The 18,210-nt window shown below is 38.3% G+C and overlaps 1 protein-coding gene across 30 annotated transcripts in view; it reads left to right on the top strand.

Annotated features, from left to right (window-relative positions):
* Positions 1-18,210, top strand: part of LOC135090675 (potassium voltage-gated channel unc-103-like) — a 132,383-nt gene that overhangs the window by 61,043 nt on the left and 53,130 nt on the right. For 28 of the 30 annotated variants that reach the window (XR_010262077.1, XM_063987668.1, XM_063987664.1 and 25 more), the window contains 4 exons: positions 856-873; positions 4,629-4,783; positions 6,406-6,526; positions 16,014-16,134. Coding sequence is in view for 29 of the 30 variants with exons in the window: in XM_063987668.1 (XP_063843738.1) it covers positions 856-873; positions 4,629-4,783; positions 6,406-6,526; positions 16,014-16,134 (415 nt within the window). In the remaining variant the exon portion in view is untranslated. Of the gene's footprint in view, positions 1-855; positions 874-4,628; positions 4,784-6,405; positions 6,527-15,083; positions 15,205-16,013; positions 16,135-17,671; positions 17,793-18,210 lie in introns of all 30 variants that reach the window. The other 2 variants (XM_063987644.1, XM_063987642.1) reach the window with 2 other exon arrangements.

Here is an 18,210-nt window from a genome sequence, read left to right as displayed (position 1 = left end):
TTTTATTTTATATTTCCACTCATACATTGATGAAAAATCGTATTCAAAAGAGCCTCTGAGTTAGCATCTTTTAGTTTTTTTTTTTTTTTCTCTTTTTTTTTTTTAAGGTTCTGAAGCACATGTTTGGTAGCGCATGTGTACAGAGGAGTAGTGAGGCTGAAACGATTGTGTATGAAATGTCTTGTCTTCCGGGACAAGAGCAGAGGAGAGAAAAACCCATGTGAAATGTTGCCTTTTACTTGTTTTCGCCTCGCATTTCGAGCTGCTCTTCAGTACGATTTATTTGAGTCTACTTTTTTTTTTTTTAGCTTCGCATTTATAAGCGCTTTCTCAAACCAATCCAGTTTATCACTTTTTTTTTTTTTTTTCATGAATGACAACTATGTACATTTCAGTTTCAGAATTCATTTTTAGCCTCAAAGGAAAGAAGTTATACGTCCAACTTAAAATCATAAATAATCATTTTGTTTTATGTTTAAATCAGCATTTGAAACTTATGATATTGAGATCATGAAATTCCTGTTTATGTGTTCACACCAGTATTTTCTGTTTACCCTTTGACAATAATAGGTATTTCATTTGTTGTAATCATTGTTTGTGTAATAATTTAAATGTAGCTTCCTTGCCTCTTAAAGTTGGCCCTTTATTAGCTTTATATTGCAGCTACTTTGATCCCTTTATTTAATGCAGCCCTTATCTGTAATCCACCCCGCTCCATCAGTCCAGTTGTGTCACACTTGAGTTCCTCCTGTCATGGGTTTCTCTCGCCCTGTCTTGGAGTGCCTGCTACGCTACGTGCTAACTAACCATCCTGTGTCTTCATCCTGTTCTAATTGTATTTCTGACATTTTTCAGGAGGCAGATGATGAAAAGGTAAACAACTCAAGCTTTAGAGCGACACGCACATAAGCCTCATGACACCCACTATGTGCAGCCTGCAACATTTTTTGTATACTAATTTTGCTCAGTGAAGCCTCATCTAAATTGTTTGGCGAGTCACCTGTTCTAAATCAAAGAGTGAGATTTTAACTTGCACCCCCACACCGAGCAGGTACCCTACAGCCCCAACCACACGACTGCTCACCTACATTGTCAAGGTCACGCACGCTAATCATTGGCCAATACGTGCACCTTTATCATGGCTATGTTCTTAATACGGCCGAGAGGTGCACAGGCTCAGTGTCCATTATAGCACAGCACCGTCGACTTGTGTACAGCTGTAGTGTACTTGTCATTTTGAGGAAGACAAATCCATCCCTTAGTTCCCCCCTGAAACATTTGACGCCCTCGCTGCGCCATCCTCCTTCCGTGGTGCCGTCTTAGTCAAGTGATAGCGTCCTGATTTGGTCTCAAACACCCAGGTGTTGATTGGTGCATGACTGTTTGTTATTTATTTATTTTTTTTCAAGAAAATTATTGTAATGCATGAAGGTGTAAGCGTTAGCAGTGGCTAGTGTTGCCAAGGAGGAGGAGGATCAGTGGGTTGTCAAGTGGGCATGACTCGCTCTCCTCAACTCAGGGGGACATGCTAGCTTCTAACGGCAGTGCATGGCTCAGTGCCGGGTCAAGGGTCATGCTGTGACCTTGACTGGTGGTTCTGTTCAGTCGTCTTGGCCTGACCGTGCCTCTTGTCGCTCTCAAAAAAAAAAAAAAAAAAAAAAAGAAGGAACACTAATCGTATTCTTGCCTTTTTTCATGCTTAATCCAGGAAAACGAGAAGGTAATTCGGGAAGACATATTATTCTACATGCCCGGCATTGTCTGTTTGGTGGTCAATGTTGTCAGACCCAGAGCCCTTCCGACCCTGCCAGACCATGTAGCCAGTCCAGGCGGCGCCCCTCCCACGCCTCCCACCTCCCTCACCATTTCCTAAGTAAGGCCCTGCTCAATGCCTGTTCAGGGAGAACCTCCAAATACCTAAGCTAACACAAGGTGGGGTCCTGCGAGGGCGGATCGGCGCACTGGGCCACTGGTGAGGACAGGAGTGCGTGTTACCTCCCGCAGGTACAGAAAGGCCTCCTCCACACAGCCAGTGAGCGCGGCATCCACACTCTGGCTCCTTTTTTGTCTCACACAACCTCTTCGCTGGGGATGCGACTTTTATTTTTTTATTTTTTTTTTTTTTTTTTCCACTCCCAGAGAGGTGCTTTTGGGAAGATGCTTTAAGCGGCTTTCGTGTTATTAAAGATGGCGTTCACTTCTGCAGTAAAGCAATATTCAGCTATGCATTGCTGCATCGAAAGCGCTTCCTTTTTTTTTTTTTTTTTTTTTTTTTTTTTTTTTTTTTTTTTTTTTTTTTTTTGCACACTAAGTGCGGCTGGTCAGATCCAAATAAAGGTTCTGCTTGTGTAGTTTAAGTAAAGTGTCATGTTACAGCCAGGACAGAAAATCCTGTCTCCTGGTTGAAATGAAAATTGCACACAATCTTGACTTTTTCTTTCTTTCTTTTCTGGTACTGCAGTGAATGTGTGTAGACTGTGACAAGTTTTGAGCAGGAATGTATTTTGTTCTTGTGCACGGCGAAATATTTCGCATTTTCAACTAATTCCTTTGTAACAGACTGAAGCGTGGAATTTTATATATTACTTTATTAATATATAGAATTACTGAGGTTAATTCTCTGAGCATCATGGATAGTAAGTGTTGATAAAAAGAACTGTCATATATTATTCAGTCGCCTTACATAAACTAAATTTTGTTAGCTTTTCTTAGTTTCGCTTGAATTTTCAATAACAGATTCCCTTTACCTGTGCTATTTTGTTTTATTTTAATTAGTCATTTGCGATAAAAAAAATGTTATCATTAACAAGTTAGTCTCACTAGCCGCCTCTCAATAACACTGGGACCGTTTCCTCATGTATGGCACATCTCTGTGAGAACACTCGAGTCCAGCCGCCGCGGGGAACCAACCACCTGTAGAAAGTCGCCTCTTCTCGTAGCCTGCCCTCGCCCTCAGGTCATGCTGTGTAGAATAATATGCTCCTGGATAACATACCGAGTAACGTAAAGAGACCCTCACTCCCTTTGCACCACCGTCTCTTTAGGCTCCTGGAGTAACAGGGAATAATTGGACCTTTATTTCTTCTTCCTCCTTCATGCTTCTTCCGATTAACCGGTAATTCGGTTAATGGGACGCGAATATCGATGTGTTTTGTTCTCTTTTTCTGGAATGGTGTGCGTTTGAGCTTTAAAGGGAAACACAACGAGGTATGGTCATCCCTGTTATGTCAGATATTTTATTATTACCATTACTATATGTCGCTTCAGCGACGTGATGCTTCAACGAGTCTGTCTTAACGTCTGAAACGTATTCTCTTCCTTAAATATTGGTTTGTTTTCATGTGAACGCATACAGACAGAGTGCATGGCTTAATTGTCCCTAACTATCGGTGAGGTTTATCCTGCAGTGAATTTATAAAGGTTAAATAAAAAAAAAAGATGGAAACGCAAAGACAGGTTCGTTGATAAGGCTTTATTTTCTCTTATTTTAAGCACGGGCATGATTACGTAGTTCAGGTCCAGCTATCTCGGAGCTTCATACTTTTCACCATCAGTTGCTCAGCGGTTTTTTTTTTTTTTTTTTTTTTTTTTTTTTTTTTTTTTTTTTTTTTTTTTTTTTTTTTAATCCTTAGCTGATGCTTCTGCATACAGTGTACGGTGTTAATATTGTATTTTACTACCTTCCTATCGCATTCATTATTCCTTCATCAGTTTTTTGTAAAGTGTTGTATTTGTGAGGACGTCAGCCTTAGTATTTGTTTGAATAAAGGCTCCGAGGTAGCCGGTCTTTTCCTTTTTTCTTGTTTATATGATTACATATTTTGGCTCTGCATCATGTCTGCCTCTCGAAGGACACAGTCAGAATGGCAAAGCACCAACGCTTTTGTCTCATCTCATCATACTTTTCATCTTAATGTACATTTGCTTTTGTGAGCGTGGTCACCAAAGCTGTCACAGTTATTAGCTGACTGTGACCTTGAGATAGTCACAATGCATGACCTTACAAAGATGACCTTTAGGATGGGTCCCTTCCACTGGAATTGGTGGAAGCTGCCTCGCACCAACTCCCAGGCGTATGAAGCATTAACATTCACTCAACTTGTCCTTTCTCTGAACATCTTAACTGCGGCCAGTGTGTCTGCAAACTGGCCGTCACTCCCTCATTTACTGCCGCCTTACCGAAATAGTCTGCTCGCTTGAAGATCAAGAGCATTCTTCTGCCCAAGATCGTTGACAATCAAACACTTATGTAGTGCAGTAGCTTATCAGTTCATATTTATTAATGTACTACCATCATATATTAGTTGTGGCAAATATCGATGCACGTCGCAGATTTGTATCGGGAAAAGCGCCACTCAGTAATGTTAATGAACTTCATTCACTTCAGGCTGTGCATTCATTCTTCGCACTGATTTTCACAGAATTACTTAACATTGTTTGTGTGTCACATTGGCCAATGTCTAGTAGAACTTTTATGGAAACTTTAGGAAGTTGAGTGATGCCATTCAGCGAAGCCTTGTCCCAGTGGAAGATGTAGCTTAGTACACCACACATACACACACACACACACACACACGCCTCCGGTCAAGCGAGGAGACGAGGCTGACGGTGTTGTTTCCTGACTGCAGACAACCACCCTCATCGGCCTCCTGAAAACTGCTCGACTCCTGCGCCTGGTCAGAGTGGCCAGGAAAATAGACAGGTACTCCGAGTATGGCGCCGCCGTCCTCCTCCTCCTCATGGCCACCTTTGCCCTCATCGCCCATTGGCTGGCCTGCATCTGGTGAGTCTCTGTTCACACCCAAACACATTTTTATTTGCTCATTCTTCTTTGTTGTATGTGGGGATATTGCGGTGGGCGCTGGCTGAATTACTGATACTTGCGTCTAAAGAGAAGTACACCCAGCACATACTGAGTCTCCTCAGACAGATTCAGACACCAGCATCTTCGGAAGAAAGTTAAAATATCGGGAATCGCTCTCGGCCTTATAATAAATTTCTGGTGCATATAGGATATGGGGTTGAAAATACTCAGGATGAAAATATATACCTGAAGAGACAGGTAAAGATTGCAACTGTTAAATGGACAAATATCTTGATATATACCCAGGCAAGTTGGTATGAGGCATAGCCTCGCCTACAAAATGGCAAAAGTTGGAGTATTACCATATATCCTGCACATCAGCAGTCATATTTCTTGAAAAAGAAATAAATGATAATAATAATAATGATAATAGGCATATTTCCTACTTAAAAACTTGGTACTTATATCTATGTACACAGTTACACCAAATGGTGCACACTTAAGTTACTTAATGCAGTAATAAAACAGAGGTAGTGACGTAGTCAGGGAACCAAGGCGAATAACGCTGCCCAGCTGCTGAGATGCCAACGACACACTTGGCCAAGTGAACTTCATTGAACAAGGCCATATTATGATTTAGAAATATGATTAGCACCTTTGCCTTTAATAAGGTGGTGTAAGTCTTCATGTGTACAGATGAAGAAAATTTCAAAATTAAATCTACAAGGCCTCACATTCGCACATAAGACGCAGGGTGATTTTTTTAGCTTTTTTTTTTTTTTTATGAAAAAGGTATCTTAAGTTTCCTGGTTTTGTATTAGTAGCTGTCCACTCTGTTTACAAATGAAAGCTTGACTACTGTGAACACAATAGGGTCTATTTCATCCCTGTATTTGGCATATCCTTTAACCAAATTTCCAGCCATGGTATGGAAAACATGGGTTCCTAGCTGCCCTCATGTACAGGGCTGTCTGCCCGTGAACTGCATAAACCCAATGTTTGCACACAAAGGTGTGTTAAACATGTTCGCTGCTGTCGACAACAACATGGCTGAAGACCTGGTTAAAAAGTTAGCCAAATTCTGTAAAGTGTTTGCAGCAATTTGGCTTTTATTTGTAAACAAAGAGTGGACAGCTACGTACAAGAGAACTGCTGCAAACACACCACCTGGAAGACAAAAAAAAAAAAAATAGATAAATAAATAAATGAATAAAAATTTAAAAACTCAACTGAAACTTTTTTTGTGCCCCCCTCACAAAAAAAAAAAAAATGCCCACACATTTAGTGCACATTAACAGCATGACAAACACATTAACATTCCCCTTCTTCCTTATCTCTGTCATTTACATTAATCATTGCTGCTTAAAGTCTTATTGAGATTTTTCACAAAGGGAAGGGTCAGTATGGCATAAACACACATTTTATACAGAATGAAAAAGATACTGTATACTAACCATATCAACTAACATGTTATTATAAACCATACTAATCTTATCCTTTCACTTTGATGCAAAATTTGCTGACATATCCAACTTAATTTACAATACAGCCAATCAAGCTGCATCTTGCTGCATCCACCTGAACTGTGCATTCTTTGGCAGGTATGCTATTGGCAATGCAGAGCGCCCAGGGCTGCCTCACAAAATAGGTTGGCTGGACCATTTGGCCAATGCCACCCGTCAGTACTATTACGGCAACAGCACAGGAGGACCCACACTCAGGGTAAGTCATCACTTGTTGAACGTTCTTCCTTCTTTTTTTTTTTTTTTTATTGTGTGTGTACAATGCTAATTTATTCCAGATCTTTGTAACTACTTTTCTTCAGGATTTTGATATAAACAGTCTTTTTTTTTTTATTGTGAATTTGTCATTTTACAGAGTGAATGATAGTTTTTTTTTTTTTTTTTTTTTTTTTTCCCTCAATTTTGAACTGCAAATACATTTTGTGAAGATCTTTTGATGAACATATACATATTTTGATACTGTCACATTTGTTTTCAAAAGAAAAAAAATGTACATATACATAATTTGATACTGTCACATTTGTTTTCAAAAGAAAAAAATGTAGGAAGGTATCCCTTAGTTATACACATTTATGTGTAAAGCTGTAGAGCATGTCTGAGATACATTATCATGACATTGTGCCCAGGTTGTATTGTTACTTGTAAGAATGCAAGATTTATTAGATTCTTAATCACATACAAAAGCTTTGTTGATATGTTTGATAAATTGAGCAGTATGGCATGAAATTTCATTGATGTGGTGATTCCATAGCACACCATGAGATGCACCTCACAGTTGAACTACATCATTTGATGCAGTCAACCTTGTTGGGAGAGGGGAAGGGAACTCTGGGAGCCTTGGTTGGTTGGCAGCCTGCTTAGGGAAAAGTCGCACCAAAATCAAATTTACATCCCATCAGAAAAGAACACCCAAGAGAGGAAACCTCTTGCTCTAAACATCATCCTCTAACCCTGCAAAGGAAAATGACAACAGTTAACAAAATGACAATGATGTCATGATATGAAAGAAAGTATGAGATATTAGTAATGCTGAAAGCAATTTCCTTTTATCATGGAAGGTGTGAATTATAAGCCATGCTTATCATGCACAATCTCTTTCAATAAATGTTACATTTAGCCTTAGAATGATATGCACATGTGTTATGATCTTTTTCTTTATAATTCACTCACTCATTACTTTAATACAGTGATATTTTTGCTGTCTTGAAAGTTGTCTTGTGATGTTTTCCAGGGTCCAGTTGTGGCTGCCATACTACAAATTAAAAAAATCTATTAATCATGGTGAATGAGTGAATAGCTTAGTTATCTTGAATCTTGATTCTTTTAGAGAGATTTGCAGATTTTATGATGTTATCATCAAAAGAATAAATATGTTCATAATTTCATTTTACATTTTTGCCATTGCAACACAGGGGCATTATAAACATGGTCTGCTGCTTAACACTTGCAAAGAAATCATATCTTAGACTTGTTCTTTTTGTGAAATCACATGACATTTATTGATATGGCCTTTTATTTGTGTGTGTGTGTGTGTGTGTGTGTGTGTGTGTGTGTGTGTGTTTTATCTAGTTGTATTGTACAGGGCACAAGCCAAAGCTCATTTTCTCCTGTCTCCTTAACCATATTTATCCAGTTTCTCTTTAAACATGTGTACACTGTTTGCCGACACCACCTCTTCCTTCAAATCACTCCAGATTTCAGTAGTTCTTTATGGGAAGCTGCATTTCTTGATGTCGCTTGAACATCCACTTTTTATTTTCTTCCCCATGCCCCCTTGTCTGTCTCTCCCCCCTCCTCCATCTGTGGTACCAAGTCATTTCCATCTATTCTTTGTATATTGTTTACTAATTTGTACATTGTTATCAGGTCTGCTCTTTCTTTTCTCTCTTATAGTTTTGGTAAACCCATCTCATCAAGTCTTTCTTCATAGCTTAAGTCTTTCAATTTTGGTACCATCTTTGTCGCTATCCTCTGTATTCTTTCCAGTTTCTGCATATCTTTTTTGCTATGTGGAGCCCAAACTACTACTGCATATTCCAATTTAGGATATATCATACTTGTTATAATTTTTTTCATAATTTCTTTAAATAGTTAAATGCCACCTTAATATTTGTTAACAAGATGTATGTAGAGCCAAATATCCTTTTTATGTGTCATTCAGGTGATAATGTGTCCTGAATCATTACTCCCATATCTTTTTCTTCACTACTTTTCATTATTATTTCTCCTATTTTGTACTTCCATGAAGGTTTCCTTTTACTTTTTCCTATTTCCAGTACATGGCATTTTCTGACATTAAATTTCTTATTTTCCATCTTTGGCTTCATGCATGTATCTTGTCAATATCCTTTTGTAACTCCTTACAGTCATTTTCATTCTTTATTATTTTCATTATTTTTGCATCATTAGCAAACAGGTTTATATAACTATTTAGATCATCTGTCATATCATTTACATATATTTGAAACATAATAGGTGCCAACACAAATCCTTGCAATACCCCGCTTGTCACTTTGTGCCTTCTTAAATTAGTGTCTCTGATTACTGTTCTCATTTCCCTCCCTTTTAAATAATAATCCATCCATCTCAATGTTGCTCCCTTTAGTTCTCCTCCATTCTGTAGCTTCTACATAAGGCTTTTGTGGAGAACTTTATTGAATGTTTTTTTGAGATCCAGGTATACCACATCATCCCATCTGTCCCTCTCTTGCACTGTATCTATTACTCTTGAATAGAAGCTCAGTACATTTGTGATACAGGATCTCTCTTTCCTGAATCCAAATTGCTATTCTGTAATTATCCTTTTATCTTCTAGATATTCCACCCATCTGTCTTTAATTAGTATTTCACAAAGCTTGTTTTACAATACTTGTTAATGACACTGGTCTATAATTTAATGGTTCCATTTTATTTTGGCACTATGTTAGCTCTTTTCCATTCCCTTGGTACTTTTCCTTCTCTCAACAAGCTGTTGATTATATCCCCTATAGGTTCTTCTATTTGTTCTCTGCATTCTTTTAATTTCCATCCATTCACTTGATCTGGCCTCATAGCTTTTCTAAGATCCAGCTCTTTCACTAGTTTCTTGATTTCTTGTCTCTTTACTTGTATCTCCTGTATTCCCTCATTCTGTGATACCACTCGGTGCCACAAATTCAGTTTCCTTTGTAAACAGATTGAAAACTCTCATTCATTAGTTCACTCATCTCCTAAGTAGTTTCATAAATTTTCCCTTTTTAACTTGTTTATGCCATCTTTATGTTTCATTTTCCCATTTATGTATCTGTAGAAGGGTTTGAGTACTTCCATGTATTTTCTTACTATGTCACTTTCAAAGTTTCATTCTTCTTCTCTTCTTATTATACTATATTCACTCCTTGCCTTTCTGTATTCTTCTCTAGCATTTCTGTTCAGTTGTCTCATCATTTTCTTCCATGCCCTGTCCTTTTTCTTTTTTGCTGTTACATATCTGGCATTATATAATCCATGTTTCCCAATTTGCACTATAACTTGGCACAAACTGTTGCACTCCCTCTCTATACTTGCTTAAAAATGCCTGATATTTTTTTTGCACTACTTTACCTTCAAATAGCTCTTTCCAATTAATTTTTCAGGATTGCAAAAACTCTCTCTCTCTCTCTCTCTCTCTCTCTCTCTCTCTCTCTCTCTCTCTCTCTCTCTCTCTCTCTCTCTCTCTCTCTCTCTCTCTCTCTCTCTCTCTCTCTCTCTCTCCAACTCAGTATTTTTTGTTTTTTGGGGGTTTTATTCATCTTTTTTTGTTTTGTTTTATCTTTTGTTTATTCTTCTTATTTATATGTAAATCAGTTTAAATAACCAATTAAAAAGTAATCTAGAGTGAAACTTTTTGTAGGAGGGGCACTGCAGGCCAAGAGCAACAAAAATATATATATAAAAAAAAAACTGAGGTGCCAGTCCCTGAATAGAATTGAAAGTGGTAGTCAGAAGTTACAGGATAAGTGTCTTGAAACCTCTCTCTATAAAGAGTTCAGGTCATAGAAAATGGAAAGACAAAAGCATGGAGGGAGTTCCAGAGTTTATCAGAAAAGGGATGAATGATTGAGAATACTGGTTAACTCTTGCATTAGAGAGGTGGACAGAATAGGGATGAGAGAAGGAAGAAACTCACGTGCAGCAAGGCTGCGGGGAGAGGGGAGGCATGCAGTTAGCAAGATCAGAAGAGCAGTTAGCATGAAAATAGCGGTAGAAGATAGCAAGAGATGCAATATTGTGGCAATGAAAGGGAGGCTGAAGACAGTCAGTTAGAGGAGAGGAGTTGATAAGATGAAAAACATTTGATTCCACCCTGTCTAAAAGAGCGGTATGAGTGGAATCCCTCCATATATGTGAGGCATACTCCATGTATGGATGGATAAGGCCTCTGTACAGAGTTATCAGCTGGGAGGCTGAGAAAAACTGGCAGAGATGACTCAGAGCACCTTACTTCACAGAAGCTGTTTTAGCTAGAGATGAAATGTGAAGTTTCCAGTTTAGATTATAAGTAAAGGACAGACTGAAGATGTTCAGTGTAGAAGAAGGGGACAGATGAGTGTAAATGAAGAAGAGGGAATAGTTGTCTGGGAGGTTGTGTCAAGTTGGTAGATGAAGGAATTGAGTTTTGAGGCATTGAACAATACCAAGTTTGCTCTGATCCAGTCAGAAATTTCAGAGAGATCAGATGTCAGGCATTCTGTGGCTTCTCTGCATGAACTATTTACTTCCTGAAGGGTTGGACATCTGTGAAAAGATTTGGAAAAGTGCAGGGTGGTATCTTCAGTGTAGGAGTGGATAGGAGAAGTTTGGTTTAGAAGATCATTGATGAATAATAGAAAGAGAGTAGGTGACAAGACAGAACCCTAAGGAACATCACTGTTAATAGATTTAGGAGAACAGTGAACATCTACTACAGCAGCAATAGAATGGTCAGAACAGAAACTTGAGATGAAGTTACAGAAAGGACAGAAGTTGTAGGAGGGTAGTTCGGAAATCAAAGCTTTGTACCAGACTATCAAATGCTTTTGATATATCTAAGGCAACAGCAAAAGTTTCACCAAAATCCCTAAAAGAGAATGACCAAGACTCAGTAAGGAAAGCCAGAAGATCAGCAGTAGAGCAGCCTTGACAGAACCCATACTGGCAATCAGATAGAAAGTTGTGAAGTGATAGATGTTTAAGAATCTTCCTGTTGAGGATAGATTCAAACTAGAGAGGCAGGAAATTAAAGCAATAAGACAGTAGTTTGAGAAACTGGAATGGTCACCCTTTTTTAGGAATGGGCTGAATTTAGGCAATTTCTAGCAAGAAGAAAAGCTAGATGTTGATGGACAGAGTTGGAAGAGTGTGACTAGGCAAGGTGCAAGCATGGAGGTACAATTTTGGAAATCAATAGGAAGGACCACATCAGGTCCATAAGCCTTCTGAGGGTTTAGGCTAGTGAGAGCCTGGAAAAATCACTGCAAAGAATTTTAATGGTTAGCATGAAGTAGTCATAGGGTGGAGGAGAGGAAGGAACAAGCCCTAAACCATCCAAAGTAGAGTGTTTAGCAAAGGTTTGAGTGAAGAGTTCAGTTTTAGAAATAGATGAGATGCCAGTGATGCCTTCAGGTTGAAATAAAGGAGGGAAAGATGAAGAAGCAAAGTTATTGGAGATGTTCTTGGCTAGGTGCCAGAAGTCACGAGGGGAGTTGGATCTTGAAAGATTTTGAAACTTTCTGTTAATGAAGAACAGACACTTGTTTAGGTCATGCTGATACAGGTTGGTCCGGGTGGACAAAGCCTGTATTAACTTGCACCATACAGGAAATGAGTGATTTTAGGCTTGCCTTCTTCTACATTATATGTACATAATTAATAATGTATATTTACATGATTAGGCCTTTTCACTTCTTTCTCACTAGCTATTTTACATGGGTAGGTTCTTCTCTTTGACCCCAAATGCCACCATGCACATCTTTCTCTGTATCATGTCTCTCACAAGATTCCTTTTTTCCTTTATTATCTTAATCACTTGTTTTCCCATTTTCTTATTGTGTTCCTGTTGCTGTTGTCCTATTATCTCCTCCATGTCCACCTTTTGTTGTTGTTCTCTCTCTTCTTTCCAACTTTTAACTTCCTGTCACAAACTCTCACTTCTTCAACCCTAACCTCTCTCTCACAAAGTTTTCTCTAACTTCATTCCCTTCCTTGAGTTTCTTAATTTCTTCACAGTACTTCTTGTTTAAGTCCTCTATTTTTGTCACCTCTTCTCTCAGTTCTTTGTTTTCTTTTCTTCTCCCTCTTTTTCATTTCTATTATATCACTGGATATCTTTTTTTATATTGTCACTACCCACTTCTCTTTCTTCCTTCCATGCCTTTATTATCGCTGTGAAGCTTCTCGTATTTTCACGTTTTCTTCTTCAGTTGTGTGTATTTACCTAGTTGTGCTTTATGGGAAAAGAGCTATGCTCGTGCTGTCCCATCTCCATATCTTTTAATATCCAACTTTGCCTTGAATCCATGTATACTTTCTGCATTTACTATCTCCTCATCCAGACTGTTCCGTACATCAGTACTTCTATATGGGAAACTGGGAAACTATACTTTTTGATGTCTCTTCTACAAGCATTCCTCTTCAGCCTCTTCCCATGTCCTCTAGTGTCGTGTGTATCCCAGACCATTAAGTTGCTCCGGTCCATCTCCTCTACTCCCTCATATGCTTTATATATCGCAATCAAGTCTCCCCTTTCTCTCCTCTTTTCCAACATTGTTAGATGTAGCCTTTCCAGTCTCTCTTCATATGACAAGTCCCTGATACTTGGTACTATCTTCATAGCTGCTCTCTGAACTCTCTCCAACTTCTTTATATCCTTTTTCTTGTATGGCAACCACACTACTGCTGCATATTCTAGTCTAGGTCTTATCAGCGACATGATCATCTTCCTGACCATCTCTTCATCCATATATGCAAAGGCCTGCCTTATTCTTCTCAAAAAGTATAGGTTTCTCCTGTAATTTTGCGAATGTGTCTCTCTGGGGTCAGATTCCCAGTCACTGTAACACCGAGATCCTTTTCCTCTTCTGCTCCACTCAACCTTACACCATTCAACACATAATTTCCTTTTACTGTTCTTGTACTTTTTCCAAATTCTATTACCTTACACTTCTTTAAATCAAATTCCATTTCCCATCTATAACTCCACTCTGATATCTTGTTCAAGTCTTCTTGTAACGTTCCACAGTCCTCTCCACTTTCAACTTTCTTCAACAACTTTGCATCATCCGCAAAAAGGCTCATGTAGCAGTTCACACTCTCCGTCATATCATTTATGTAGACTGCAAACATGATTAGTGCAAGTATTGAGCCTTGGGGTACTCCATTTATCACTTCCCTCCATGATGATTTTTTTTTTTTTTTTTTTGTCTTTATCTTTTACCACTGTTCTTATTTCTCTGTTTGTCAAGAAATTTTTCATCCATCTCAGCAGGCCCCCCTCTTAGCCCACCATTATGCTTCAACTTCCACAACAATTTCCTGTGTGGCACTTTATCAAAGGCTTTCTTCAGGTCTAGATAAACACAATCAGCCCATCCATCTCTTGCATTATATCCATCACTCTAGAATAAAAACTCACAAAGTTTGTAATACACAATCTCGCTCTCCTAAATCCAAATTGTTGCTTTATTATCACTTCATTTCCTTCTAGGTACTGCATCCATTTATCCTTCACCAATCTTTCACACATTTTGCACACCACACTTGTTAGAGACACAGGTCTATAGTTTAAGGGCTCCTCTTTACTACCACCTATTACTATTGATACTATGTTGGCTCTCTTCCATTCATTTGGGACTCTGCTTTCAAGTACGGAGCTTTCAATAATATTATGTATTGCCCATGTCAACTACTGATTGCACTCTTTTAGTATCCATCCTGACACTCCATCAGGTCCAGGAGCCTTCCTAATGTCTAGTCCCTCCATCTGTTTCTGGACATCCTCTTCAGTCACTTGGATTTCCCCCAGAGCCATTTCTTCACTCATCTCACTCTGCCACACAAATGTTTTCTCTTTTGTGAATACTGATTGAAAACTCCTGTTCATTATCTCTGCCAATTCAGCCGGATCCTCACACATTTGACCATTCCCCTTCAATGCATATTCCCTCTCTATTTTTCATTTTGCTGTTCACATATCTGAAGAATAGTTTTGGTTCCTCTTTGCATTTGTCCATAGCATCTTTCTCATAATTTTTCCTTTCTTCTCTAATAACCCTTACATATTAATTTCTTGTAGCTGTGTAATTTTGCCATAGCTCCTGTGTACTTTTCCTCCGCCATCTATTCCATGCCGTTTCCCTCTCCTCCCTAGCTATTTCACATCTATTATACCAGTCATTGTTATATCTTCTCTTTGTCTCTACTTTTGGTACATATTTTTTCACTCCCTCTTCATAAATAATGATGAAAGCTTCCCACTTCTTTTGCATATGTGTGTGTGTGTGTGTGTGTGTGTGTGTGTGTGTGTGTGTGTGTGTGTGTGTGTGTGTGTGTGTGTGTGTGTGTGTCATCTCAAATGCGTAGGAAAGAATTTTACATGGTAAACATTGTTTCTTACAGTTATCCTCATCAGTATTTCACTTACTGCATTACATTTCATTTCAAAGCTGTTCTTCATTTCTCAAACATCTCATCTTGACTCATGGCTTCTCATAAAATGGATCTGATTCTGAGGCACAAAAATTACCACTTCGTCTCCCCAGTCTCGTTACATCACCGCCCTCTACTTCACTTTCTCCTCGTTAACATCGGTGGGATTTGGAAATGTTTCTCCCACCACGGAGATCGAGAAGGTCTTCACTATCTTCGTTATGATGATGGGCTGTGAGTGGCTTGATGGTGCACTCCTCCATTAGTATGCATTGCATCGGGTAAAAGTATCGAGAGACTTTAGCCCTCACACTCCACCAGAATTAATTGTCAATTCACTTAAACATTTAGCTTAAGTCTCTTGATGAAACACTGTGTATTTATTAGATTGCAGTTTTGAGTGTACTGAAAGTCACGTCGCTTCTGATTTTGCAGGCGTTAACTGTTTTTTACACTGTCATTATTATGTCTGTGATGTCACTGTTACTTTGTACAAGTTGAGCTCTGTGTTGCTTCACGTTATAGTTGCAACTCCTTCACCAGTATCACATCTATCATGTGACAGTAGACAAACCATACTTTCTGGGTCTGTTGCTGTGGGATTGAATAATAATTCATCAAGAAGCATCAGGTACCACAAGGTTTGCTTGGTGCAGCACACCCCACATTGTTGAATATGAGTGGAGCTTCAAAATGCAAGATTGTTCCAGAATATTTCTAGAGTAAAGGGTATAACATAAACTACAAATTTTCTGCCTACTCTGCACTGTAGGTTAGTACCATCTGTAATGATGTGCTTCAGCATCAGATAATCAATCTCCCTGACAGCCAGAATTACCTCAGTTGTAAAGATTAATCTTATCTTTACAAATCACATTTGTGCCTTATGTTCATATTGTTCCTCTGTAATGGAATTTCAGGATTGTTTTGCTAGTATTAGAGCATTTTCCCAGTCACTATAACTTTCCTTCCCTCATCATTCCTGTCTGCATTACCCTTGAGCTTTGTCCTTTAGAAAACATCACCTCCACTACCTCCCACAGGCTAAGTATGTGACAGCACTATACTTCACCTTCAGTAGCCTCACGTCTGTGGGTTTCGGCAACGTGGCGCCAAACACAGATGTAGAGAAGATATTCACCATATTGGTTATGCTCATTGGCTGTAAGTACGAGTGGGTTAGGCCAGTCACTAGGTAGATAGAGGCCTGCATGGCGCCCTAGCCAGAATCAAGAAATACTAAGGAGGCCAAGAACTTCATTTGGCTACTTCTGCATTTTCATTCATTTTATATTATTTTCAGTACTCTTAGTTTTAGGTGTATAGCTTTCAGCCAGAGTAAACAGTTTGTGAAATTATCATTGGAATTGTCTCAATTTGTGCATGTGACTCACCAAGCTGAAGTCTCAGACTGTGACAGGACACAGCAAGACTGTTCACTCGGCATGACCATGCATGTGTGATGGCCATGCCTCTGTAGGCTGAGGAACATTTAAAGTCACTGTGGCTCATGCATATTATTAAAGTTTTCATAATTTATGAATGATCTTCATCAGGAACCTCTTCTGATTTTGTTCATTTGGCAAAGAGTATATCATTATTTAAGATGTTTTGAATTAGACTAATAAAGGAAAATATCAGATAATTTATAATCCATTTTCATATTTCATTGGAATAACATGAACAGATTAAGTTCTGAAAATTAGAGCTGTATCATAACAAAAGGAATGAATCTGATATGCATCTTCAGTGGTGAGGTGCAAATGCAACCTCATGGGTGGAGGTGGAATGGAAGAGCAGCAGCCCTCTGTGGTGGTTTGGCCACTTGGAAAGAATGGCTGCAAGTTAAATGACTGAGAGAATTTATTAGAGTAGATAGACTCAGTGGGTGTAAGAGGAAGACCACCAGTAAGATGGGAGGCAAGGGTGCTGGAATGCATAAGTGAAAGGGAGAATGAGAGAATGAGAGGATTGAAGCATGCAAGAACAATGATAAATGGAGGGGAAATTCTTAGGAAGAGGCATCAGGTATGAATAGGTAAATTGGGTACATATGGCAATTGAGTCTTAATGTACTAACTAGCTTCTTGTTGTTTTTTTCTGCATAAGGTATCAAAGCCACAGCCATTGTCCATCTTTACCTTGAGTGTGGCAGATGGAGGTGCATGGATCTGTTTGTATCATAGTCTAACCCTTTAACCGCATACTCCATTTCTTTTCTTTAATCCATTCTAATCATATTGCAACTTTATTTTCCAAAAGCCATGCCAACAAATATGCAAAGGATGATACCAGGCACCATTTTATAGTTTTTCTTATATTTTGTTATGTATGCATTAATACTATTTTGTTCACAAGTTTTCATATTTAAGTAATTTTTTTTTCTTTTCTTTTAGCAGATGTGTTTGTGCAGCACTGCCTGCAGCAGAATTTTAACATCAAGATATTTTTCTATACTTTTTTTCACAATACCCTGGGGAGAATATATATATATATATATATATATATATATATATATATATATATATATATATATATATATATATATATATATATATATATATATATATATATATATATATATATATATATATATTTCATTTTTTTCTTTTTTTCATTTTCTTTTCATGCCTTTTCATCTGTCTGCATGTGTGGCACATGACCCACACTCCACTCTCCTTGGTGCCTTTGCTTTCTGAAGGAGAAGTATATAACTGCCATGTACTTCACCTTCAGTACCATAACAAGTGTGGGCTTTGGTAACGTGTCTCCCAACACTGATTGTGAAAAGGTCTTCACAATCATTGTTATGCTGCTCGGCTGTGAGTTGTCATGGATCTTCCCTCCATGCTGTAGATCTATCCTTCATAGTTATCATCATTTGATATCTCTGTGAAAGTCATTGCTTCACAAATCCTGTTTGATTTATCCTAAAAATGCATTCTGAGTGGAGCCACATTCTCATGCAGCAGTTGCAAGTATATTCTGAGCAGTGTAGAGACTTGGTGTATGGTTATGTACTCTAGCCTAGAACAAAGAAGTAGTTGAGATTAGAACATTTTATTAGAATGACTCAAGCCTTTCATTATCTTGTTATACTTCATATCTGTAGTGTACAGCATACGTATTGAAACTTCTCTACAGGTATTTCATGTACTCTGTGTTAGTATATACATTTTTGCATGTTTTCTGTGAGTAGGATTCACTACAGAATTTTATTTATGGTATAATAGTAAAGTA

Source organism: Scylla paramamosain, chromosome 35 (genome assembly GCF_035594125.1).
Source record: "Scylla paramamosain isolate STU-SP2022 chromosome 35, ASM3559412v1, whole genome shotgun sequence".
NCBI lineage: Eukaryota > Metazoa > Arthropoda > Malacostraca > Decapoda > Portunidae > Scylla > Scylla paramamosain.
Note: the sequence above shows the minus strand (reverse complement) of the source record. Positions and strands in the feature narration are given on the sequence as shown.